This window comes from Ammospiza caudacuta, chromosome 28 (genome assembly GCF_027887145.1).
Source record: "Ammospiza caudacuta isolate bAmmCau1 chromosome 28, bAmmCau1.pri, whole genome shotgun sequence".
Taxonomy (NCBI): Eukaryota; Metazoa; Chordata; class Aves; order Passeriformes; family Passerellidae; genus Ammospiza; species Ammospiza caudacuta.
Genome location: NC_080620.1, coordinates 1,560,439 through 1,585,943, shown reverse-complemented (window position 1 = coordinate 1,585,943; position 25,505 = coordinate 1,560,439). Strand labels below are relative to the sequence as shown.

General features: G+C 58.0%; 1 protein-coding gene across 4 annotated transcripts in view; it reads left to right on the top strand.

The window, feature by feature from the left end:
- TCF3 (transcription factor 3) overlaps nucleotides 1-23,936 on the top strand; it is an 81,924-nt gene extending 57,988 nt beyond the window's left edge. For 2 of the 4 annotated variants that reach the window (XM_058821277.1, XM_058821274.1), the window contains exons 9-20: nucleotides 5,815-5,917; nucleotides 6,451-6,590; nucleotides 6,694-6,820; nucleotides 7,642-7,700; nucleotides 8,360-8,438; nucleotides 9,309-9,382; nucleotides 9,955-10,158; nucleotides 11,622-11,745; nucleotides 12,445-12,592; nucleotides 16,634-16,860; nucleotides 17,619-17,763; nucleotides 18,657-23,936. In XM_058821277.1, coding sequence (XP_058677260.1) covers nucleotides 5,815-5,917; nucleotides 6,451-6,590; nucleotides 6,694-6,820; nucleotides 7,642-7,700; nucleotides 8,360-8,438; nucleotides 9,309-9,382; nucleotides 9,955-10,158; nucleotides 11,622-11,745; nucleotides 12,445-12,592; nucleotides 16,634-16,860; nucleotides 17,619-17,761 — 1,428 coding nt within the window. In that variant the 3' untranslated portion in view covers nucleotides 17,762-17,763; nucleotides 18,657-23,936. Of the gene's footprint in view, nucleotides 1-5,814; nucleotides 5,918-6,450; nucleotides 6,591-6,693; nucleotides 6,821-7,641; nucleotides 7,701-8,359; nucleotides 8,439-9,308; nucleotides 9,383-9,954; nucleotides 10,159-11,621; nucleotides 11,746-12,444; nucleotides 12,608-16,633; nucleotides 16,861-17,618; nucleotides 17,764-18,656 lie in introns of all 4 variants that reach the window. The other 2 variants (XM_058821276.1, XM_058821273.1) reach the window with 2 other exon arrangements.
- The last annotated feature ends 1,569 nt before the right edge of the window (nucleotides 23,937-25,505 follow it).

Below are 25,505 nucleotides of genomic sequence, written 5' to 3'. Positions count from 1 at the left end.
GGACTGAGTGTTCCCTTAAAATCCCAAATGCCACCTCTGAGCTGATACCTGTTGCAGTGTGATGACATAGGGTATTTCATTCCAATAGATACCCAGTGCCTGGGGAAATTACTTCTTTTTCCCATGGAAAATGGCCCCAGCTTGTGGCCACTTGCCCTGGCAGACACTGGGGTGTCAAGCCTAAAAATTCACAAACTTTGCAGGATTTCTCCCAAACTAAAGCCGCCAGCAACCAGGACCCTGCATGCCCTGCATGCTTCCCGGGCTGGGATTGCAGCAGGATGGGGAAGGGAATTCCCGTGCGGGAGAAGGGGCAGCGATGGGAGCTCGGGGAAGCGATGGGGAGCTCCGGGCAGCGATGGGAGCTCGGGGAAGGAGATGGGGAGCTCGGGGAAGCGATGGGGAGTTCCGGGAAGCGATGGGAACTCGGGGAAGCGATGGGAGCTCGGGGAAGCGATGGGGAGCTCGGGGAAGGAGCCAATGGGGAGCTGGGGAAGGAGCCGATGGGCAGCTCGGGGAAGCGATAGGAGCTCGGGGAAGCGATGGGGAGCTCGGGGAAGGAGCCGATGGGGAGCTGGGGAAGCGATAGGAGCTCGGGGAAGCAATGGGGAGCTCGGGAAGGAGCCGATGGACAGCTCGGGGAAGCGATAGGAGCTCAGGGAAGCGATGGGGAGCTCGGGAAGGAGCCGATGAGAGCCGGGGAAGCAGCCGTGGAGCCCGTGCCGCGTTCGCCGCCGTGTCCGGCTGAAAGGCGACACCGCGGGCTCGGGTTTCGCGCTGGCGCTGGGGCCGGCAGCTGAGCCCGCTCCAGGTGTGCGCTGCTTTATAGGAAAGCTGAGCAGCCTGCAGGAATATCCCTGCTCCCGCGGCTGCTGCAGGGGAACCGACTGAACAATGGCTTTGTGGCTGCAAGTAATGGGATCTCCAGGAAAGCTAATTGGAGCGGGCTGCGGGGTTCCTGCAGGAGCACGGGAGCTGTCTGGGCCGGGGCTGCATTCCTGGCTGGAATGTTCGCTCTGTCCCACTGGGCTCTGTCCCCAGCCCGGGGCTGTGCTGGAGACGTGCCCTCAGTCTGTGCCCCATCCTGGGGAAAATCCCTGCTCTGGCATTCCCTGGGTGCACAGCTGGAACATGCCACAGGCTCTGCCCTTGGGACTGGACCCCGAGGTGCTGGTTCTGGAGGATAGAGGGAGAGGAGGGCACTGAGGCCTTGCCAGCTTGGGCTCACAGACCTGGGGATCCATGTGGATCCACGTGAGGCAGAACCAGCTCCAAGAGTGTGTGTTTTGACAGGGAAAACCTGCTTGAGTCACAATCTGTGTCACTGCCTCGAATTTCTGTGGGAAATTTGGAGCTTTAAGCCCCGGTTGACATGTGGGGAAAACATCGCCCCAACAAATGGCCTTTATTGGCCTCGAATTTCAAAGTGCTGGGGCTTGGCCCGTCCTGCTGGCAGAGCCCTGGAGGGCCCTGATTCCCACAGGAAGAGCTGCTTGGTATTTGCCACAGCTCAGCCCCTTCCCTGTGTGTGAGTGACACCTGCGCTCCAGCCTTTCATAGGATCATGGAATGGTTTGGGTTGGCAGGGACATTAAAGTTCATCCAGCGCCACCTCTGCCGTGGCCAGGGGCACCTCCACTATCCCAGGGTGTTCAAAGCCCCATCCACCTGGTCTTGGACACTTCCAGGGATCCAGGGAAACCTGTGCCAGGAAGGAATTTTTCCCCAGCATCCAAACTAAATCTCTGCCCTGGCTGTTGCCTCAGCTGCCCCTTGATGCCAAAGCTGCACTTTTCAGAGCAGGGGCTGGTTCTGCCTCTTTCCCTCACCCTCCGTGTGCTGGGAGCTGCAGCTTCCTGGTTTGTTTTTGAACTTCCACACCTGGGGAGACAGATCTGTGCCGAGGCAACAGCAGAAGTGTGAGGCAGGAGTGGCCTCAAAGGCAGCGGATCAAAGGCTCTTTCTTGTCTGACTCGCCCATGCAGGAGCCTGCCCCGTGTTATCGCTGGACCCCGTGCAAAATAAATAGGTTAATCAGCATCTTATTCAAATGAAGTGCTTTAATCTGTAATTCCCGAGCTGCTTTGAAAACTCGCCGAGGTCAGCGGCTGCAGGAGCTGAGGGAGGGTGGGTGAGCAGGGAGTGATGCCAAGGGCAGCCAGAGGGGTTCAGGGGGTGTGAGCAGCAATGCCAGGCAGGGACAGGCACAGAGGAGCTGTGCTGGGAACCCAGGGCCCCTGGGCTCAGTGCTTCTGTGCCAAGGAGGCCACAGAGCTGCTCCCAGGGCTGGAGCCCCTCTGCTCTGGAACCAGGCTGGGAGAGCTGGGGGTGCTCACCTGGACAGGAGAAGACCCTAGGGACACCTCAGAGCCCCTGGCAGGGCCTGAAGGGGCTCCAGGAGTCAAAGGGCAGGGCTGGATGGGATATTGGGAATCAGGAATTGTTCCCTGGCAGGGTGGGCAGGCCCTGGCACAGGGTGCCCAGAGCAGCTGGGGCTATCCCTGGATCCCTGGCAGTGCCCAAGGCCAGGCTGGGCAGGGCTTGGAGCAGCCTGGGACAGTGGGAGGTGTCCCTGCCATGGCAGGGGTGGCACTGGATGGGCTTTGAGGTCCCTCTGAACCCAAAGCATTCCATGATTCTATTCAGTAGGTGCTGGCTTGGGGCTGCCCTCAGGGCATGGAGCCCCTTGGAGCCTCCCTGCAGCTCTCTAGGGAGAGAGCCAGGGGCTGCTGTGTCTGGGTACAGGATCCAGGGCTGGATGTGGCCCCACATCGGCTGCAGTGCCAGAGGAACCTGGGCAGGGATTCTGTACAAGTTGGTTCCTGCAGGATTTTTTGCCGCAGCGAGTTCAGTGCCTGGGAGCTGTTTCAGGCTGTGCATTCCCAGTCTGGTCACTGCTCTGTTTAGCCTCAGTCTGCCCAAAGTCCCACCCCAGCTCCTGCATTTGAGCAAGAAAAACAGGGAGGGAAAAGCAACCCCAGACCACAGAGCGCTGCGGATCCCAGCGCTGGGGCTTTCAGAGCAGCTCTCGCCGCGCTGGCAAATGTTCACCAGAGGAAATGACCTCACCTGGAGGTCCCGGGGCTGCTGGCCTGGGGCTGGGGCCAGGGGCTGAGAATGGGGAATGGGGAATGGCCCTGATTTCCAGCTGCCTGCAGCGCCCAGCCCAGCCCCACCGTGCCCACACATAGCTCTCGGTTGAATTTGCTTTTCACAGCCCCCCTGTGCTGGACAGCAAAAGGAACAATTAGCAGGGTCAGGGCCAGGAGTGTGCTGAAGCTTGGCCCCCCAGGATCCTGCAGGAGATGTTCCAGGGGTGCTGGAGCAGGGTGGGCATGCAGCGAGGTGAATTCCCTGCTTTGCAGCGCTAGTCCCTCCATCCCTGCCATTTTCTGGCCGTTGTTTTCTCGCTGGGCTCCTGGCTGGGCTGTTGGTGCAGCTGCCGGGCGCTGGCCCCGAGCCAGCCCCTGCCAGATGGCGCGGGGCTCTCAGACGTGCTGCACTCCATTCCCCAGCCCGCTGCCGCTATTTAATCAAATTATAGCAAAAGTCAATTTGCTGGATTCCCGTTCTGCAGTGCCTCCCCCAGCCCCCCAGCCCACGCGGGGCTCCCTCTGCCCACAGCACCCGCAGCATCCCGGGGACCCGGGCCTGGAATTCCCTGTTTTGAGCAAGGGACAAAGGGCAGCTGCCTGTGTCTGTCAGGATTTGCCCTTCCCCCTCTCTCTTCTTTTTTGTGTCTTTATTTTACGAGTTCTCTGTAGAGTCACAGAGTCATTAAGGTTGGAAAAGCCCTCTGAGGGTCACAGAATCCAACTGTTCCCCAGCACTGCCAAGGCCACTGCTGACCCGTGTCCCCAAGTGCCACATTCACACATTGTTTGAACACTTCAGGGATGGTGACTCCACTCCTACCCTGGGAAGTCTGTTCCAAAGCTTCACAACACTTCCTGTGAAGAAATTTTCCTAATTTCCAATCTGAACCTCCCCTGGCCCACCCTGAGGCCGTGCCCTCTGCTCCTGTCCCTGTTCTCCCCTGGGCTGTCCCCTCCTGTCAGGAGCTGTGCAGAGCCACAAGGTCCCCCCTGAGCCTCCTTTTCTCCAGGCTGAGCCCCTTCCCAGCTCCCTCAGCCTCCCCTGGTGCTCCAGACCCTTCCCCATCTCCACTGACCCTTGCTGGATTTCTGGGGCGCTTTGGGGTTGTTTTTTAAACAAAAAGAAGCCTGGCACAGGCTGTCCAGGGCCATGGTGGAGTCACCAGCTTGGAATTGTTCAGAAAACATGTGGATGTGGCACTGGAGGGCATGGGTTAGTGGTGAACATGGTGGTGCTTCTGCTTTTATGTTTGGACTTGATCTTAAAGGTCTCTTCCAACCTTCAGGATTCTCTGATTGTGTCTTTTATTCCCCACCATCAATTTTGTCCCTTTTTACTGGTGAGGGCAAGGGCTGGAAGGGAGCAGCTGGCTGTGGGGAAAAAGAAACTCAGGCAAGTTTCCTTCCCAAAGAGAACTGTGTGTGCCAGGCAGGGCCTGGCCCCTGCCCCACCTCTGCTTTCGTCTGGATTAAAAAAAAAAAGATTATCGGTTTCAGAATGAATCAAAGGAGATTAAAATAACCTGTGACAAAAGTTCTCACATCATCTGAGAGCTATTTCAGTTTCTTTGAATGCCATTTCGGTTTCTTTGCATGTCGAATTTCTGCTTTAAAAAAAAGAAGTCTGTTTTTGTCCTGGCAGAAGCTGATTTTCGGTCAGGGCTTTCTAGGATAGGTTTGGTAATTTAGAAGGGAAGGAAAAGCTTTTTCTTGTGCTTAATGTGCTGTTAAATCACAGAGCAGAGCAGTGCTGCAGAAATCTGACCCAAGAGCTCTGTGAGGGCTCTCTTGAGGTTTGTCCCTCCCCTGTGACAGTGGCTGTGAGGGGCTGCTCAGCCCCACGTGCCTCAGTTTCCCCTCAGCCTGGTTTTCCTGAGGGCTTTGAGTGGGAGCTGTGCTCAGGAGCCTGACACAGGGCAGGGTTGGCACAGGGGGGTACCAAGGTGACACAGGTGTCCACTGGCACTGCCCAGCCTGTTCCCCCAGTGTGGGGTCACTGCAGCAGTGGTGGCTTTTGTGGTTACCCAGAAAATGTTATAACCATGGAAAACGGAACTGGAGCAGAGCCGAAACTTCTGCTGGAGCTGGGCAGGTTCTGGGGACCAAGGAGGGTGACAGGAACAAACAGAAAGGAACACTGTACCCTGTCCTCTGTGCCCTGGCCCCTGCTCTGCTCCACATGGGGCTGTGCCCTTTGAGGACTTTGGCTGAGCTGCTCCAGTTCCCCCTCAGATCTGCTGTGGGATGAATCAAAGCAAAGCTCCTGGGTCATCAGATGGTTTGGGATGGAAGGGACCTTAAATCCCATCCAGTGCCACCCCTGCCATGGCAGGGACACCTCCCACTGTCCCTGAGTGCTCCAAGCCCTGCCCAGCCTGGCCTTGGGCACTGCCAGGGATCCAGGGGCAACCCCAGCTGCTCTGGGCACCCTGTGCCAGGGCCTGCCCACCCTGCCAGGGAACAATTCCTGATTCCCAATCTCCCATCCAGCCCTGCCCTGTGGCAGTGGGAGCCATTCCCTGGGTCCTGTCCCTGCATCCCTTGAAAGATCAGCTGAGTGAAGCAATTGCTGCTCTGTTGCCATGGCAGAGGTGGTGTTTGATCACCTGAAGTTTGAGGTTTGAAGTTTAAGCTGCACAGGGTTGAGATCAGCCATGGTGAGGGTGTGGGGCTGTGGACTGACCAAGGCCTTCTCTTGAACCCTTTTCCTGCCCCACAGGTGTATCCATCCAACTCAGGTGATGACTACAGCAGGGATCCAGCTGGATATACTCCCTCAAAACCTCCCAGCACTGTGTATCCTGGAGCCTTTTACATGACAGGTGAGTTATTCCCAGCCCTGTGATCCCACAAGCTGGGCAGAGCAGGGGCAGCCTTGCCTGTTATGGACCATGGGAGGGATTGCACATCTGGAGGGAGCTCAGGGCAGCAGTGCATGAGGCACAATGCAGCCCCAAAATCATCCAAAATCATGAGTGGGAAGGGACCCAAAGGGAATATCAGTGCAGTCCCTGCCCAGCCACCCCAACACCCCCACCCTGAGCACCCCTGGGAGCTCCTGCAGCTCTGGCAGCCTTGGCACCATTCCCTGGGCAGCCTGGGCAGTGCCCAGCAGCCTCGGGGGGCAGAACCTTGCCCTGAGCTCCATGCCAAGGCCTGGCACAGCTGCAGCCCTTGCTGGGCTCCTGTCCCTGTCCCACAAAGTTTGTCCTGATTTGCTCAGTGGGTGATTCTCAGCACAGGCAGGACACGGTGGGGACAGTCCCAGCCCCTCAGCCAGGGCTGACTGTTCCCCCCTGGGGCTGGGGGCTGCCTCCTGCTGTCCCTGCCCCACTCAGCTCTGGGCTCCTTGCAGATGGACTCCATAACTCTGCAGACCTGTGGAGTTCCCCGGGTGCCATGAGCCAGTCGAGTTACGGTGCCATGCTGGGCAGCTCCTCGTCCCCGCTCCCGCAGTCCAGCGGCTTCAACAGTTTACACCAGCACGAGCGCATGGTAACGTGTCCCCGTGGCTGTGTCACCTCCTCCCCTGGCTGGGGGTCCTGCCCCACTGCTGAACCCCACAGCTTTTCCTCTCACCCCCTCTCCCTCCCTGCAGAACTACCAGCTGCATTCAGGCGAGGTGAACGGCGGGCTGCCCTCCGTGTCCGGCTTCTCCTCGGCGCCCGCGGCGTACGGAGTGTCCAGCCACACACCCCCGATCAGCGGCACCGACACCATCATGGGTATGGCACTCACACTGACCCCTCAGCCAGCACAGCTCACCTGGACAGCCCGGGCTGGGCACACCTGCTGCCTGAGGCATCCAGCACACCCAGACACCTTGGCTCCCTCGTGTGTCACCTCGTGTGTCTGCCTGGGGAAGAGGCACAGAGAGGTTCTAGGTGCTGCTCTGGGGGTTTACAGCTCTTGGAGTGGGTCTGGGAGGAGCCCAGCAGCTCCTCCTTCACACAGCTGTAAATCCATCCAGTTGTGGGATGGATTTACAGCTGTGTGAAGCTGCTCCCCTAGATCCAGAATGGGAATGTTCCTGGTGAGTTTGGGTGCCACATTAACCCCTGAGTGCTTTAATCTCTGACCCTGTTACTGAAATGGGCTTATGCTCCTTAGGAAATGAGGATTCTGACACAGATTTGTAGAAAATACCTTGTTTTACTATGAAGAAGCAAGTTTGGGATTCACAGAATAAAGGTATCATTAAGGTTGGAAGAGACCTCTAGGCTCATCCAGTGCATTGGTGGTTGCTGGGGTTTGAGATGCCCCATGGCAATGGCTGTGCTGCAGCAGAGATGGCTGATTGCTGTTGATGGCACTACACCTCCAGCCCAGGTCTTGGAGAGATGTCCCTGCAGCCCCTCAGTGGCTTCCAGGGGAGGGTGCCCCATGTCTGAGCTGCTCTGAGCTGGACAAACGTGTAATTTTCAAGCAAAGCACTAAAGCTGAAAAATTCTACTCCAGAGTAGGTGACCCCAAGGAAGGTCCTGTAGGGTGCTGTGTCCTGCTGGGGTCTGTGGCCTTGGCAGTGGCACCTGTGTCTCTCTTGCAGGTAACAGAGGAACCACGGCCGGGAGCTCCGGGGACGCGCTTGGGAAGGCTCTGGCCTCGGTGAGAGCTTGGGATGGTCCTGGCCCAATCCCAGTCCTGCTGCTGCAGGGACCCTCTGCCCAGCAGGGAACACATCTGGTGAATGCACCCCACATCCACAGCAGCCTTTAGGGAGGGTTTTCCCCTCTCCATGTGCTGTCATCTCAGTCCAGCACATTTTGGTGGATGGGGAAACTGAGGCACTGCAGGTTGTGGTGGCCCTGCAGCCCCATTTGCTGCCCTGTGCCCTCCCCGCCTGGTGCTGCTCTGCCAAGACCACCCTACACAGACCTTGTGGCAGCACTTGCAGGTCCCAGTAGTCCTTGCTCTGTGTGTGCTGGTTCAAACTGGGGGGCACTGGTCTCACTGGGTCCCTAGAGAGTTTCCTCTGTCCCATTCAGTGATCTTTGCATGGTGGCAGAGGGGTGCTGACAGTGACCCTGCAACAATTCCTGAGACCTCCTGGTTCCTCCTGAGAGGGGTCCTGAAGAGCAGAGGCTGCACTCAGGGGTGGTGACAATGGGGACAGAGAGAGACCCCGGGGTTGATGGGGGAACTGGGCTCGGTCATTGTGCTGGCTGTGGGTCTGTGAAGGGAGGTCCCAGCAGGTGCTGGGTGCCACTGGGAGGGGACAGCTCGCTCAGGTGGCCCTGCTGACCATGCCCCTTCTATCCCTGCAGATTTACTCCCCCGACCACTCTAGCAATAACTTCTCCTCCAACCCCTCCACCCCGGTCGGGTCCCCGCAGGGCCTCGCAGGTGAGTGACAATGTGAGGGGTGAGGGGGTTGGGGTTTGCTTTGGGGAGCTCCCAGGCACTGAATTTCCCAGGTCAGCCCCAAAACCTCAGCCCGGGGCTGGCAGCAACCCTGGGACCTTCTCCTGCCCTTCCTGCCCCTGTCCCTGCATGTCCCATCCCAGAGAGGCTGTGGCTGGATTTGCCTCCTGTGGGAGAAGTGCAGTGGGATCTGGGAAGCAGCCGGGTGGTTCAAACCCACGTTCAGCACCTGCTGAAAGCCCTTTGCTGTTCTCCTCAGGCAGGACAGGTCCTGTTGTGCCCAGCAGAGCTGGTGCCCAGGCTCCCTGTGCCCAGGGAGGTCACAGCGAGTCACTGAGCCCAGGGACATTGGGGACGCCTCTCGAGGCCTGAAGGGCTGAGCCAGAGCAGAGCTCGTAGTGCCACGCAGTGCCACAGTGCCCGTGCAGTGCCACAGTGCCCATGCAGTGCCACACAGCCCTGGGGTGGCCCATGAGGTGCCATGGTGATCCATGGAGTGCCACACAGTGCCACAGTGCCCGTACAGTGCCACAGTGCCCATGCAGTGCCACACAGCCCTGGGGTGGTCCATGAGGTGCCATAGTGATCCATGGAGTGCCATGTGGTGCCACAGTGTCCTGTGTAGTGCCATGGTAGCCCATGCATTGCCGTGGTGGCCCATGTAGTGCCTGGTGCCACAGTGGCCCATGCCATGCTGTGCCCTGCTGTGCCGTGCCGTGCTGGCGCGGTGTCCCGAGCAGTGCCGTGCCGTGCTGGCGCTGTGGCCGCTGCGCTCCGCGGTGTCCCAGCTTCCAGCCCCATCTAGTGGCAGCCGTGGCCATGGCCGGTCCCCAGCTCTGTGTTTGTCCCCAGGCTCGTCGCAGTGGCCGCGGGCGGGCGGAGCGGGTGCCTTATCTCCCAGTTACGAAGGGAGCCTCCACACTTTGGTGAGTGGCACCATAAATTCTCCTTTTCTCTCTCTTCCCTCAGGGCTTGGTGGTGAAGGGTTTTGGGTGGCACCCTCTGCCCTGGACGCCTGGAATCAGCTGGGTGCCAGGGATGGATATTTGGGGAGCAGCAGCTGAGCAGAGCCCAGTGCTGCATCCCTGACCTGGAGTCCCCCACAGCCCCAGGCGCATCCCGGGGCTCTGGCCCAGCCCTGGGGACTCCTGGCAGGTTCTGCCTGCCCTGAGCAGTTCCACTCATGTGAACCATGGTGTCTTTGGGGAATGGCTCTGGCTGAGGGGGTTATTGCTCCCCATCCCTGCCCTGTGGCACCTGAGCCATTCTGTGGTGCAGAGCAGCAGGGGGCTGCTGGCTTTATGGGATTGCAGTCATGGAATTGGACTGGAATCATGGAATTGTTTGGGTTGGGAGGGATCTTAAAGCTCAGACATTGCACCCCTGCCATGGGCAGAGACACCTTGTGCTAGACCAGGGTGCTCCAAGCCCCATCCAACCTTGGGCACTTCCAGGGATGGGGCACTTAACACAGACTGTCTCTGTCCTGCCCTTCCAGCAAAACAAAATGGAAGACAGGTTGGATGAAGCCATCCACGTGCTGAGGAACCACGCCGTGGGCCAGACCTCTGCCATGGCCAGCAACCACGGGGACATGCACGGGCTGCTGGGCTCAGCTCCAGCACACAGTGCTGCCGTGGGCAGCCTGGGCCAGGCCTTCCCTGCCTCAGTCATGGCCCTGGGGAGCAGGCACCCAAGCCTGGTGAGTGTGGGAGCAGTGTGGCAGCTGGCAGGGACACGCTGGGGACACGTGTCACATTGGTGTGACGTGGCATTCAGGGGGATGTCCTTTGGTGCAGGAACAGCTCAGTGTGGTCAGCCTGGGTCAGGTGCTGGCAGTGTTCATGGGTGACAGGCACAGAAATCACTCCCCATGCTCCTGCAAGGGAGACCTGAGTCACAGAGTCCCAGAGTGGTTTGGGTTGGAGGCACCTCAAAGCTCATCTTGTTTCACCCCCTGCCATGGCAGGGACACCTTCCACTGTCCCAGGCTGCTCCCAGCCCTGTCCAGCCTGGCCTTGGGCACTGCCAGGGATCCAGGGGCAGCCACAGCTGCTCTGGGGACTTTGAGTCCAGCCTTGGCACAAGCTCTGTGTGCCCTTCCCTCGTGTCTCTTCTCAGGGCAGGCAGAGGTGGTGAGAGAGCTGCTCTTCTTTCCCTGCAACATGATTGAAAATCCCTCAAAACAACTTCAAGGCATCCCTGGGATATGCAGGGAGAAGAGGGATCCAGTGGGTACAGGAGTGCCAGGTGTCACCAGGAACTCTGAATGGTTTGGGATTCAATGAGTACAGGAGTGCCAGGTGTCACCAGGAGCTCTGAATGGTTTGGGCAGGCACCTCGTCCCTGTGTGGTGTGTGAGGGCTCATTCCAGCTGCAGGGAATGGGATGGATCCAGGGCACCCTGGGCAGGTGGATGCTGGGGTCCCATGCAGGATCACCCCCTTGTGCAGAGGTTGGTGAGCACAGCAGCAGCACATTTTTGGCAGAGCTGGTGCCTGCTGCAGAAAGCAGTGACACATCTCTGGAGAAGCAGCTGTGATCCCCTGCCAGGCTCCCTGGGTTCTGCTCCAGAGATGTGTCCTCTGTAGGCTGCTGCCAGCTGGGGAGTGTCCTGTCAGTGCCCAGCCTGTGTGGCACTGTGGGCTCACAAGGGGCCCTCACCCTTTGCCTCCAGCCCTTCGGAGCCATGTTGATGTTGCTGGCATGTCCTTGCTCTGGTGGCACTGGGGAGGTGGCAGTGGTGCTCAGTGACACAGGACACGTGTCCTCTCTGCTGTGCTGGCCTTGCCCTGGGCACAGAGGGGCTTTTCCTCGGGATGGGGCACAGTAGTGACAGGGGCTGTGGGCTGGGTGCAGATCCTGCTCAGAGCAGGGAGCTGCAGTGTCCCCAGCACAGTCCCAGAGAGCTGCTCCTGCACAGGCTGGCTCTTCCCTGCTGCATTCCAGAGCTCCAGGGGTGGGAGGGCAGGGGAGCACCCAGAGCACCCAGCTGTGCCTCAGCCCAGTCCATGTGAGAGGGCAAGGGGAGCACCCAGCTGTGCCGCAGCCCAGTCCATGGAGCCCGGGGATGGCCTGGGGTGACAGCTCAGGTGAATGTCCCCATTACCTGCTGGCAGTGACACATCCCTCCCTCCCTGAGGCTCACTCTGCTCCTTGCTGCAGGTGGGAGGAGGCCACCCTGAGGATGGGCTGTCCAGCACCCCCAGCTTGCTCCACAACCATGTCACACTTCCATCGCAGCCCAGCTCGCTGCCGGACCTCAGCAGGCAGCAGGACACGTACAGTGGTAAGGCAGCTCTGCAGAGGGGTTTACCTGTGCCCAGGGCTCACCTGTGCCCAGGGTCACCTGCTGGGGGCTGGGGGGACTCACCTGTGGGGCTGGGCCCAGGCCTGTGCAGCCTGGGGGAAGATGGATGATGTCTCTGCAAGGCTGCTGCTCCCTTGCAGCATTCACAGGGCAGTTTCTACCTGGAGCCTTTTCCAGAGGTTTCACAGAGTCCCAGAATGGTCTGGCTTGGAAGGGACCTTGAAGCTCGTCCCCTTTCACCCCTGCCATGGCAGGGACACCTCCCACTGTCCCAGGCTGCTCCCAGCCCTGCCCAGCCTGGCCTTGGGCACTGCCAGGGATCCAGGGGCACCCACAGCTGCTCTGGGCACCCTGTGCCAGGGCCTGCCCACCCTGCCAGGGAACAATTCCTTCCCAATATCCCATCTAACCCTACATGTTTGACCTGTATTTTCCCATTCCCCCTGCCAGGTGTGGGTGCACAGTTCCCAATGCTCTGCTGTGTAGGTTGGGTTCCCAAATTGGAAGTAAGAGGGTGAACTGGGAGCATCAGCAGGGCAGAGGGAGCAGCCTCACGTCTTCCCCGAGTGTGGAGCAGCAATGCAGGATGAGTTTGGGCTGCCACTGCAGGAGCAGAGCCTGGGGACCCCCCCAGCCTCCCCTGTGGGTCAGGCCCCTCAGGCTCTGCTCTCTCTGCAGGTTTGTCCGGGGGGCTGGGCCGGAGCAGCGTCTCCTCAGGAACGAGCGAGATAAAGAGGGAGGAGAAGGAGGATGAGGAGAACACGTCGGTGGCAGATAACTCAGAAGAGGAGAAGAAGGAGCTGAAACCCTCCCGGACCAGAACAAGGTGCTCTTTGAACAGGTCTCTCCCTTCACTTTCTCTGTTGCCAGGCCAGGGCTGTTTGGGCTGGGGTTCAGCTGCCAGGACCCACCAGGCACTGGGCTTGGCCTGGGGTCACCCTGTGGCACAGACCCCCAGCCCTGCCCACCCTGGAGCCTGGTGTGGTCTCACACAGCCTGGGCTCCTGCTACTGCCCAGGGGAAGGGTCCCTGTCACCCTCCTGCTGGCTGCTGTCCCTGTGGGCTCAGGGCATCCTCGTGCTCCTAAAGCAGAGGGATGCACCTCATCCCACACCTGCCTGTGCAGGAAGGAGCCAGTGCTCCCAGTCAGACACAGTCTGACCCCCTCCCTGCCTTGGGGCATCTCTGCTGTCTGCTTTGGGCTCCTGTGTCCTCTGTCACATCCAGCCAGAGGAGTGGCAGAGGCTCAGGTGGAGTCCTTCAGCCTGTTGGCTGCTCTGCAGCCTTGCCACCAGCTCGGAGACCTCAGCGGGGTGATGGTGCCCAGAGAGGCAGCACCAGCCCCACTCCTGCCCTGCAGGCAGAGGGCTGCATCTTCCCAGATTCCAGCTGGGGATTCCAGTGCTGGCCTTCACCTTGCCTGGGCCACCCTGCACACTCCTGGCAACAAGCTCAGGCCTTAATCACATTGTGTGTTCTTTCTTTGCTGTTTAAAACCAAAAGAAAACAAAAAAGAGGCAGAAGAAGAGCCTTAAGTGGTTGTGTCTGAAGCCCTGCATGTCCCTGCCCGTGGCACAGGGCAGCAGGCCCTGGCAGGGCACACGGGGGGCTCTCACCTCGCTGCGTCACCATGTGTTTCTTGTCTGTGAGTTGACCAGTGCTGAGAGTGCACACGAGGAATGTCCCTGTCTCGTTCTTATTTTAAACCATTAGTCAAGATGAGGATGAGGAGGACGATCTTCTTCCCCCAGAGCAAAAAGCCGAGAGAGAGAGAGAAAGGAGGGTCGCCAATAATGCCCGTGAGCGCCTGCGGGTCCGTGACATCAACGAGGCCTTTAAGGAGCTCGGACGCATGTGCCAGCTGCACCTAAACAGCGAAAAACCGCAGACCAAACTGCTAATCCTACACCAGGCCGTATCAGTCATACTGAACCTGGAGCAACAAGTTAGAGGTCAGTGAGGGTCCCGGAGTGGTGATATTTACGTACCTGATCGGCACGGGGCTGTCTGTCTGTCTGTCTCCTGTGACGTGCTGTGGTGCCTCGCACTGTCTCTCTCCCCTGTGACCTTGGGGACCAACCCAAGGCCGTCGATGTCCTTTTAATTTTTTTTTTTTTTGCCTTTTTTGCATCCATCCCTGCTGTTCTCTCCTTTGTCCCCCGCTGCCACCGTGTGTGCTGCATGCTGGTCCCCGTGGGGACGCCTGTGCCATGTCCTGCTTGCCCGCAGCCAGGAGTGCTCAGTGCTTGGCCAGCAAAGTGACAGAAACCCCACTAGAGAACCTCCCAGAGGGGTCCAGCTCTGCCGTCTCCAAGGGCAGCACAGAGCCTGTTCCTTTCCCCTCGGTGTGCCTGTTGGGGCTCTGTGCTGCTGTGACCCAGTGTGGCACCTGGCAAAGCCCTGGGGCACGGGAGGGCAGCGGGATGCCCGGGCTCAGCAGCCCTGGCTGCCTGCACTGGTGTGGGAGCGCTGTGCATTCTGAGCCTGGCGCTGCCAGCGGGGTCCTGCAGCCCCTGCCCTCACCAGGACACGCTCAGGGCACGCTCAGGGCACACTCGCTGCCTTCCACACGAGTGCACCACGGTGTGTGCACCCATGGCAGGGGGGAAGCGAGGGTGGCAGTCCCGGCTGTCCCCCCCGGCTGAGGGTGGCAGTCCTGGCTGTCCCTCCAGGCCCAGGGTGGCAGTCCCGGCTGTCCCTCCAGGCCCAGGGTGGCAGTCCCGGCTGTCCCCCCCCGGCTGAGGGTGGCAGTCCCGGCTGTCCTCCCAGGCTGAGGGTGGCAGTCCCGGCTGTCCCCCAGGCCCAGGGTGGCAGTCCCGGCTGTCCCCCCAGGCCGTGGCGCTCTGTCCCCATCCCGCAGTGCATGTGCTCCTGTCCCGCCCCTGCCCCGCCTGCAGCGCTCCGGGCAGGTTAACCCCTTTCTCTCTGCAGAGCTGTGTAACACGCGTCGGGGGCTGTGCCTGCCTGTGCTCCTCTCTGCTGGCCTTGCTGTGCCTTGATGTTGGAGTCCTTTGTGCCTCTCTTCAGTTTGTAATTTTTTGCCTTTCATAACATGTATATTTTTTCCTGTCTTCTTTTTTAATTTCCCCTTCCTTTTTGATTTTTTTTTTATTTCAAGTTTATACTTTTTGGTTCTGTTCTTTCCAATCTCCTACAGACATGCCCCAGCCGTGACCTCTCGGTGGTCCCACTCTACCTTGTACTTGCTGCTCACGGATCCCAGGCAGGCCGAGGGTGGGGCAGGGCTTAGGCAGAGTTGGCACCGTGTTCACTTTGGTCTCCCACGCTTGTCCCTTTTTAAACCCTTCCTGGAGGCAGCCAGAGGTGGCTGAGCCCTGCAGGCTCCCTCAGCAGAGAGTGCAGACAGGCAGTGTCCCCTCCTTGGCTTTGTGCTGCTTTCCAGGAGAGGATCCCACCCTCACAACCCCTCTGGCAGTGCTGCCATCGGGTCCCTGTGTGCCGGGGGGCTGCCAGGATCCTCCCACTGCCACAGCAGCTGCAGGAAGGGAAAGGAGGAGACTGAGGAGTTTTAGGCTGGTCGGTGACTGCAGGGGCACAAGGCAGCTGAAGCATCCCATGCTCACACAGTGCAAGCTGCCAGTGCTGGTGCTGGTGCTGGGGACACAGCTCTGTCCTGCCCAGGTGTGACATCCAAGCTTGTCCCTGCTGGGGGAGCCACCAGCTGGGACTGGCCACCAGCAAGGAGCTGCAGCCCCCAGCCTGTGCTGGAGGGAGGATCTGGGATCCTGTGTGGGGGCACAGGTGCCAGGATGGCGCCGTCCCCCTGCCTGTGCTGACTGTGGAGAGGAGGTGGCAGTGCCACTGGGGCAGCCAGGAGGGGACACAGGCAGGGACAGGGCAGTGAGGAGAGGATGCAGCAGGGCCAGTGGGCAGCCCTCAGTCCCACACAGGCAGTGCTTGCCAGGGAGCCCCTGCTCCCCCTCACATGGCCCTGCGCTGTCCATGGGCTCTTCAGGAGGGCTCTGACTCTGCAGCCCCTCTTTGCTAAAGGCTGATCCCCACATGGCTCCCAGGAGCCCACAGGCTGTCCCAGTGTCAGGTCTCACCCAAGGACTCTCCTCAGATAGGTGTCTTCCTGCAAGAAGTTTTGCTCTGGGGGAGAAGGTCGTCTGTATTTAAATTGGGGCTTTGGAGGGGATGGGCAAGGCCATGGTTCAAGATGCTGCCAGCACAACTTTGCTTCCCCCACCCCTGCCTGTGCTGGGCATCCCTGGAGTGCTGTCAGCAGTGGGGGCTCCCCCTGAGCTTCTCACTGTGCCTGGAAAAAAAAATCACCCCTTCTGGTTGTGTGGAAAGATCTGGATTCAGTGTCTGAATCCAAGTGTGATCCTCAGAGCAGCTCCTGAGGGTGCCAGGCCAGGCTGTTCATGCTGCTGCAGCACCACTGCTCCAAACACCAGCACTGGAAGCTGCACATGGAATTTAGGAAGGAAATCTTACAAAGAAAGATTTGCTTCCTGCCAAAATCTTTCCATGGGGGACAAACCTTACGTTTTTGGCAGAAAGCCTCCCCCAGTCTTCGATTTTTCAGTTGAAAACAAAAAATAAGGCAAAATTTTGCAGAGGGTGGAAGGTGTTGGTGGGTGATGCTGCATCAATGCCCACCCTTGCCCCCAGTGGCCCCTCCAGCCCCCCTGGGCACCTGGCCCTGTGCTGGCAGCACCTTCCCTGGCCTTGCAGAGGTGACACAGCCCGGGCTGCTCTGGAAGCACCCAGAGGAATTGGCTTTGCAAAGTGAGGCCGTTTGGGCCCTTTCCAGTGGACACCCGGAGCACTCCCAGCACGGCAACATAGAGAGCCCCCCTGGTGGCACCCCCTGACTAACCCTGTGGTGCTGTGAACCCAGCAGTACAGACGAGGCCTTGTCACTGGAGGACAAAGATCTGAGGGACCGGGAGAGGCGCATGGCCAATAACGCCAGGGAGAGGGTGCGAGTGCGGGACATTAACGAGGCCTTTAAAGAGCTGGGACGAATGTGCCAGATGCACTTAAAAACGGACAAAGCACAGACCAAACTGATCATCCTGCAGCAGGCCGTGCAGGTCATTCTGGGCCTGGAGCAGCAAGTACGAGGTATGGTACCGCTGCAGGTGCATTTCGGGGCCTGTCTCTCCCCCTGTCTCTGCATGCTCCTGCTTCTCTGTCCTTGCTCTGCTTTCACTCTGAGCTGTGTGTTTGCAGTGCCAGCAGCACCTCTGGCTGCTGAGCTCTCCCCAGCCCCAGCCCGGGGTGGATTTGAGGCTGCTCTCTCTCTCTGCTCATGCTTAATATGATTTTGCACCTGGATCCCATTAAGCAGCTTTGGAAAATTCAGTCCTCAGCTCTGAGTGCTGGCTGAGGCACTTGGGGGTTCCTGTAACAAGCACATGGAGATGCCCTGGTACAGGGTGCCCAGAGCAGCTGGGGCTGCCCCTGGATCCTTGCCCCCTGTCCCTGGCAGGTTGGGCAGGGCTTGGAGCAGCCTGGGACAGTGAGATGTGTCCCTGCCCATGGCAGGGGGTTGGAACAAGATGGGCTGTAATATTCCTTCCAACCCAAAGGATTCCATGATTCCATGTTGATGGAACAAGATGGACTTTAATATTCCTTCCAACCCAAACCATTTCACAATTCCATGTTGAAGTGGGGGTGCAGCTGGGCCTGGGGTTCTGCTCGAGCAGGGGCCTGGCAGGATCCTGCAGGGACTGGGGCAGCAGTGAGCACTGCAGGAGCTCATCTCCTCACACAGGCCTGCCTGGCATGGTCCCCTCTGTCCCTCTGGGGTGCTGCTGCCAGGGTGATGCTGGTGCCCAGACTGAGGTTGCTCCCCTCCCTTGCTGTTTTGGGCACAGAGCGCAATCTGAACCCAAAAGCCGCCTGCTTGAAGCGTCGGGAAGAGGAGAAAGTGTCCGGAGTGGTAGGAGACCCCCAGATGACACTGTCAGCTTCCCATCCTGGTCTAGGAGACGGTCACAACCCTGTTGGACACATGTAAAGGTACTGGTCCCCACCTTTGATGCCACATCCCAGTGTGGCTCCAGCCCTGTGCCCGTGCCCTGCTCAGGCTGGTCAGCCCCACTCCCTCAGCAGCAGCTACAGCCTTGCTTCATTTCCCTGAAACCAATGACCTGCATGTGTGCCAGGCCTGGCACAGGGTGCCCAGAGCAGCTGTGCCTGCCCCATCCCTGAAGTGTCCAAGGCCAGGCTGGAGGGGCTTGGAGCAACCTCAGATGGTGAGAGGTGTCCCTGCCCATGGAATAAGATGAGCTTTAAGGTCCCTTCCAGCCTAACCCACCCATTCCATGATTTTCTCTCTCTGTGTGTCACGTTCCCCATGGACACCCAGAGCCTCTGGCCCACAGAAGAGTGCAGCCCCATAGTTGGGATGGGGGTTTGGAGCTCTCTGGTGGGCTCAGCTCTGCTCTGCACCTCCCAGTCCTGCCCCAGTTGGCTTCTGGAAACCAACAATTCCTTTTCCTTGTGGCTCTATGAGAGGGAATGGGCAAGTCCCAGAAATGCCAAGAGAGAGAAGGTGCAAATCCCTTGGTGAGGCTGTGGCAGGCACAGGCTCCCATGGGCTGTTCCTGCTTTTAAGGGCCCCTGGGAGCATGTGAGCAGCACAGAGGTGGTGGGTGGGGGATTGAGCAGATCCAGGAGTGGCCGTCAGGAGCTGATCCCATGCAGTGCATGGAGAGCACACAGTCCCTTGGTGTCCCCTGCCCCACTGAGTGCCTGGGGACAGCCTGACCAAAACAAAGGCACAGCTCAGCTGCAGCCCTGCAGGGACTGACAGCCTTGGGGCCCGCTGTGCAAGCAGCACAGTTGTATTCTCACTTAGCTTCTATCACTTCAAACTTTTCTTTTTTAATTTAATTTTATTTTATTTGTAGATCATTTTGTTCCTCTGGATACGGAGGTGTGTAGGAAGAAAACCCTTGGTGTGACCTGCAGCCCTGTTGACCCATGAACTGTAGTACTGCTCATACTGACACACGCAGCCGGATCCTGGCGTGACGTAAGGAGTGGAAAAAACACTTTGTCAGAAACAAAACGGAAACAAAAAATTGCCTTAAGTATAAAGTGCAGAACAGTCAATACATATCACTCAGTTAGGAGGGGGTGGCGTGTTCTCTTGGCTTGTTCACAAGCAGCCAGCAGCAAAATTGTGCCTAAGCTTGATATTTCTTTTTTAAAAAAAAAGAACATTAGTTATGAGATTTTTTATGTAGAACAAATAGCAATGCCTTTTGGTTTTTTTAGCTTCTTTTGCATATGTTTTGTAAGCAACAAAAAAAATTTTTTTTTTGTATAAAAACATGTCTTGTACCCTCCGCTTTTCTGCTGCTGTTTCTATAGTTAACGTTGCATCTTTAGGATCAACCAGAATATTAAAATTGTATTAAGAGAGACTGGATATAAAGAGAGGAATTCTCAGATTCGGCTCGGAAAGCCACTAAAAGCGAATGTAGCCACAGTGAGGGAATGTTCTTCCTTGCCTGGCTTGTACCTTCCATGACAACAAACAAACTCATGTGCTGAATTCACCATCTCTTTTCTTCGGCCACTTCTGATTTGGGAAAAGGAGATTAAACAGCGCGAGTGGCAGCAGTGCTCCCTCCCCGGGCAGTGACTGAGGCGCTGCGCAGGGTTGCTTTGTTCTGGAGATGCCCCCGGGGCAGAGGATGTGACCGCGGCTGTTCCAGCCTCACCCTGGGGAGGAGAACCGAGGGACTGAGGCACTGCCAGGTGAGCAGAGCAGCGAGGGATGCACAGGGAAGCGCCTGTTCCATGGGCCAGAGCTGCCAGAGGCACTTCCGGGAGCAGCACTGAACAAAGACCGAGTGAACAAAGCTGCAGCACTGGGAAGAGGCAGAGGCAGCCGGAGCAGCAGTGGGACACGGGGCCAGGAGCAGCAGCAGCAGCAGAGGGTGCTGCAGGCAGGGAAGGAGCAGAGACCCGGCCACTCCAGCCTTGGCAAAGCCCTGAGCAGCTGCAGGATCCCTTCTGGCACTGGAGCCATTGGAAATGCAAAGTGCTGGCTCAGGAGGAGGGGTGGCCTTACACCCCGCTGTCACCTGCTGTCACATCTCCCCAGCATCCCTGGAGGCAGCCTGAGCTCAGCCCTGCCACGGGCTGGGAGTGGCCGCCTCACCTGCACACGAGAAGGAGGGCAGCAGGAGCTCCTGTCCCTGTGCTCCAGCAGCCAGGCTGGGCCAGCTGTCCCTTCACTCCAAGGGATTCCCAGTCACTCCAGACCACTCTGGTGTCCCCAGCAGGAGGAGGATCCCTGGCAGCCCCTCTGGGTGCTCTGGAGGTGTGGAGCAAACAAAGAGGTGCTGGAAAAACATCCACCAGGAATTTACTCTTGTTTCTTCCCTCTCCTTCCCCTTGTGAAATGTTTTGTGCCTGGTTCTTCCCAGCTCTGCAGGGCCCAGTCAGGCAGACATGGCTGCTGTTCTGGGGGATGTGGGGAGCTCCCCTCTCCCCTGCAGGCTCCATCTCTCCCTGTGCTGCTCCAGCCTGGGCTCCTGGGGAAGCTGTGTAGCTTTGGCACGGGGAAAGGAGGGACTGGCACACAGGATGTGCTCCTGTGGCAGTTCCCAGGAACTCCAGGCTCTTGGCATAACCTGGTGCTCCTCCATGTGCTTTGTGCTCTGGCAAACCCTGCTGGAGGTGCTCAGGGCAGTGCTTGTTTCCCACCCACACCTGGGCACTGTGGCCTCAGCCCTATGGCAGCTCCAACTGAGCCACTCCAAGTGCCAGGGCAGGATGGGGCTGTCCCTGCTGCCCCTGGCCCTGCCCCACCATCCAGCCATCCCTCTGAAGCTTTTGGGTGCTCCCACCATTGCTTTGCATGGTGAGACCTCAGCAGCCCCAGCTCTGTCCCTGGGAAGGGCAGGAAACTCAGTGGTTCCATAACCCAGGTGCTTCTAGGCTGATTTCAGCCTAATCAGCTCCACAGGTTACAGCGCCTCCCTCCTGGGGCTCTTCTGGGTGCTGCAGCAGTGGGCAGGGACATGGATGAGGTTTTCTCCCTGTGTGACAGCCCTGACTCCTGTTCATACTCTGGAGTGCAAACTGGAGGGCTCAGCAGCTGCTTTGTTTCATCCATGAGTTCCTGCTCCACTGGTGACAGTGCTGGGGCTGCAAAGAACCCACTGCCCAGGGGTCTTGGCTGGCTCAGTGCCCCTGTCCCAGGGCCAGGAGGGATGGAGCAGTGTCCCAGCCCTGGAAAGCTTGAAACCCTACAAAAAAATATTTAAAAGTGGTTCACAATGCCTTTGATTTTGCCCCAAGAATTGGAGGTGGCAGTAATGGACAACTGGACTTAAAGGGACTAGTCAAGAAAAATCCATCAATTCAACAAAATTGGAAACCTGAGAAGATTTATGAGTTGTTCACAAATTTGCTGAACTTCTTTATCCCCTCCGAGTCCTGCAGGCCAAGGAGGAATCCTGATGAGCCAGAGCCTTTCTCACCATCCCTGAATCCCCAGGCATTGTAACAAAAATGGGGCTTTTCAGCTGAATTTAATGGTTTAAAATGTTCCTTTGACAGCAAATCCAGCCAACATCCTTCCATGGCAAGGCCTGAGTGAAGATCCTTGAGCACAAGCCCTCAGAGCCAGGGCTTGGAGAGATCATCTCAAAAGCACAATGTAGGGGGTGGCACTGCTGCCTCGATGGCACAGGGTGACAGCTGCGTGTGCCAGCCCAGTGTGGCCTCAGTGGCATCTCTGCTTTCAGGTGCTCAGGGAACAATTGGGAAGAGCAGCAAGGAAAAATTCCTTTGTCTTGCCAGTGTGTTTGGCTCTGTGTGAACATGGTGCCTGTAACCTGCCAGGGAAAGTGGCTTTTCTAAAAACAACCACTGCCAGGTGCTGTCCCCAAAATCCCACCAGCCCAGCCCTGAAATGTCACCCTGTAGCAATGAAACTCTTGTCTTTAGGTGTTGTGGTCAGTGAGGGCCAGGTCTGCACCGTCCCCAGCCCAGAGCTCTGCTCCATTCCACTCGGGATGTTAGAGATGCCCAGACCTGCTCCTGTGCCTGTCTGTGTGTCCCCACAGCAGTGGTGCTGCCAGGAGAGGTGTCACAGGGGGTGACATGCTCTATGGTGCCATTTATTCCATTTCCTCCTTCCTCTCTCAGCCTTTGCTTGCATGGCTGCTCCTGGGGCCACTTTGCCCTCCTCTTTGGGGGCCACTGAGCCCCCCCAAGCTTCCTTTATCACATGGGGGCTGCCTTCCCTTCTGTGCAGCTTCTGGTTCCTCTTTGCCCAGGCTGCCTCAGGGAAGCAGCACAACTGGGGCACTGCCATGGGACATTTCCTGTGTCCCCAGCCCAGGGGCCTCCAGTGCCCCTGTCAGCCAGCCCCTGCCTCCCTGCACACGAGCTGTGCATGCCACAGGACTGGGGAGCATCTGGAATCCAGTCTGTGAACAGCAAAATTGCAGATTGTTGTGTTTTCTCCCTTTTCACGTGCTTTTTCCCCAGAGCAAAGCAGCTGCAGCCTCCCATGGGTTGGTGCTCAGGCAGTGGTGGCTGCTCACAGCCCAGGGAGCAGAGTTCCAGCTGTGTGGCACTCACCCCTGCCCTGACCCCTCAGATCCCCTCACAGCCCCAGGGGGCTCTCTGCTCCCCTGCTTCCACAGCTACCCCAGAGCTGGGCTGCAGGAAGGATGGACTCAAGCTGTAATTCCACAGTCAGGGCAGAAACTGCTCCCCAAGGTCCTTTGTGTGTCACCAGTGTCCCCACTGAAGCCAGCAGAGCCTTTAGGCCCTTGCTGGGTGGTTCCAGTTGTGGGGGATGGAGAAACAGGAGGCTTTGGAAACCCCCAATCCCCTGCACCCCTTGAGCTTTGCTGCCAACTTTGTGGCCAGTGGAACCTGAGTTCTTCGTGGGGAGCTGGGCCAGCTCCAGTTCCACCCCTGGGCTCTGGGAGGTGAAGCAAAGCTGGGCCAGAAGAGCCTCCAGCCCCCACGTGCTGTGCTGGCTAGCCCAGAGCAAGCCCTGCCCACTGGACTCCCCCATTCCTGCCCAACACCAGCAATAGCAAGGCCTGATTTTTGTACCCCGAGCTTGCACAAGGTCTTTGCCCTGTTAAAATCCTATGCAAATCTTATCCCTCTCCCCTCTCCCGGGGCTCTGCAGATCCCAGCCGCCCGTTCTCTCTGCTCTTGTCCGTGAGTCCTGCTCCCTGCTGCCCTTAGGCTCCAGCTTCATTCCTGGCAGCTCCAAAAGCATTTTGAGACCTGTGCTCTGGAGCTGGGAGGGGGCAGATGAGACTGTGGGAGCACCCAGCTCATACTGAGCACTGAGCTGGAGGGGGCAGGGCCTGGTCCTGGGGCTCCTCCATGCACCCTTCATCCTCCTGTGCCTTCTGCTCCATGCTGGTGGGGCTCTGCCAGCATCCCTCATCCCCAGCCCCCTGACAGGAGAAGCTCTGTTCCACCTTGCTGCTGCCCAGACTGCCCTGTCCCAACACCTGAGCCTCAGGCTGGGCTGGGGCTGCTCTTCCTTCAGCCTGCAGGGGGGCTTTCCTTCCTCCCATGCCCCCCAGTCTCTCCAGCCAGCATCTCTGAGCTGTTTCCCTTTGCAGAGGGGCAGCCCATGCAGCACTGGGGTGGGTGCTGCCAGTGTCCCACAGCACAGCTGCCTCTCCCTGCCCTTGGGGTGCTCTGTACTTTGATTTCCAGGACAATTCAGCCCTTTGGGGGAGCCAGCACTGCTGTGCTTTGGCCTGCAGGACTCCCATGGGGAGGGGGGCTCTGCTTAGGAGGGTGGGGCAGGCTCCTCGTGACCTTCTGCCAAACCTTGTGTGTCCATCTGCAGCCCAGCTCCGGGCCAAGGGCACTCCTGTCGTGGTGTCCACATTGGTGTCTGTGTTCCCCTGGCTTTGTACCCCTCCTGCTGCTCAGGGCTCCCCATTCCCACCCTGGCCCAGCCAAGCCCATGCTGTGCTGGAGGGTGAGGCTGTAACGCTCACCTGGGACATCTGCAGCACCAGCCTGGGAGAGCAGAGGGGTTTCTGCTTCCAAAGGGGTGTCCTGGCACCGAGGCCTTTGGCCTGACAGCACCCCTGGGCTGTGCCCTGCACCCCTGGGCTGTGCCCTGCACTCCTGGGCTGTGCCTGCACCCTGGGCAGTGCCCTGCACCCCTGGGCTGTGCCTGCACCCTGGGCAGTGCCCTGCACCCCTGGATGGTGCCCTGCACTCCTGGGTGGTGCCCTGCACCCCTGGATGGTGCCCTGCACTCCTGGGTGGTGCCCTGCACCCCTGGGCAGTGCCTGCACCCCTGGGTGGTGCCCTGCACCCCTGGGCAATGCCCTGCACCCTGGGTGGTGCCCTGCACCCCTGGGCAGTGCCTGCACCCCTGGGCTGTGCCCTGCACCCCTGGGTGGTGCCCTGCACCCCCGGGCTGTACCCAGGGAGCCGTGGAGCTCCTGGAGGCAGCGAGCTGGGGACACCACAGTCCCCCTTGCCAGGGCCACATCTTCCCAAGCCACCAGAAGCCACCAGCCATGAGCAAACCTTGTACCATGCAGGCACTGGGCAGGAAGGAGCTATGGGAGCCCCGCAGCAGCCACTGCTCTGTGCCAGGAGAGGGGACAGAGGGGACAGAGGCAGGACAGGGAGGGTCCCAGCTGGGAGTGACCTGTTGGCTGCAGAGGGCTCCAGCTCTCCAGGGAAACAAAGCATTCCTGGGATGTTCTTTATATTTTTGTAGGAATGGGGGGTGGGAGAGCAGATGGGAGATGCCTGCGGAAGTTGTTTATTTTTAACCCTGTAGAAAGTTATGGGTTGTTTTTTGGTTTTTTGGCCTTTAAAATAAAAAATGGTCCTTGCTTTTGATGTTTATGCTGCCTACCTGTAAATCCAGATGTACTTAAGTGGCTGAAATCCTTGTTCTTAAATCAGATACACATTATAGTTTTGAACTATATATATAGTAAATATATATATATATATGCCTAACCCAGCAAAAAAAAAATAAAAAAAATAAAGTATTTGGGGGTGGGAAATGCGTTGCTCTTTGAAATGAATCACAATTGGGGGATGAAATTGTGTTTCTGAGTGCCTCAAGATATGAATTGTTTTCATTTTTTTAAATAATTTTATACAAGTGTCAAAACAGCTGGCTGGATTATTTGGAATTTTTAAATAATCCTAACTTTTTTAAAGTAGATTTTGAGAACTGTCCTGTATATAACAGTAATGTAGCAATAAATGTGACATTTTATAACAATATTACTTTTTTTATCCCCATGTGTGTCCTTCAGATGTTCTATCCCTAGGAATGAAAAGTTGGAATAAAGGCTTTGCCTTGTACTAAAAAACAAAAAACAGAAGAAAACACCAGACAGGTTTTCAGACACTTGCTCTGGGTGTGGATCCTGCCCCCTGCATCGCTGTTGTTTCCTTGCCTCTGCCCCTGGGGAGCACCCACAAAAAATCCACTTAAATCCAGTTAAACACCCCCAGACCATCCAGGAGCCCAGCACAGACTGGATGGGAGAAATTCATCAAATCAGAGTTAAGAGTGAAAAAACCTTTCAGATCATCGAGTCCAACAGTCAGTTCAGCACTAACCCAAGCACCCCATCATTGTTTGAACACTTGCAGGGATGGTGATTTCACCCTTCTGCCCCGGGCAGCTTGTGCCAGTACCTGGCACCCCTCTTTGGGAAGAAATTATTCCTAATATCCAACCTAAACCTTCCCTGCACACCCTGGGGCCA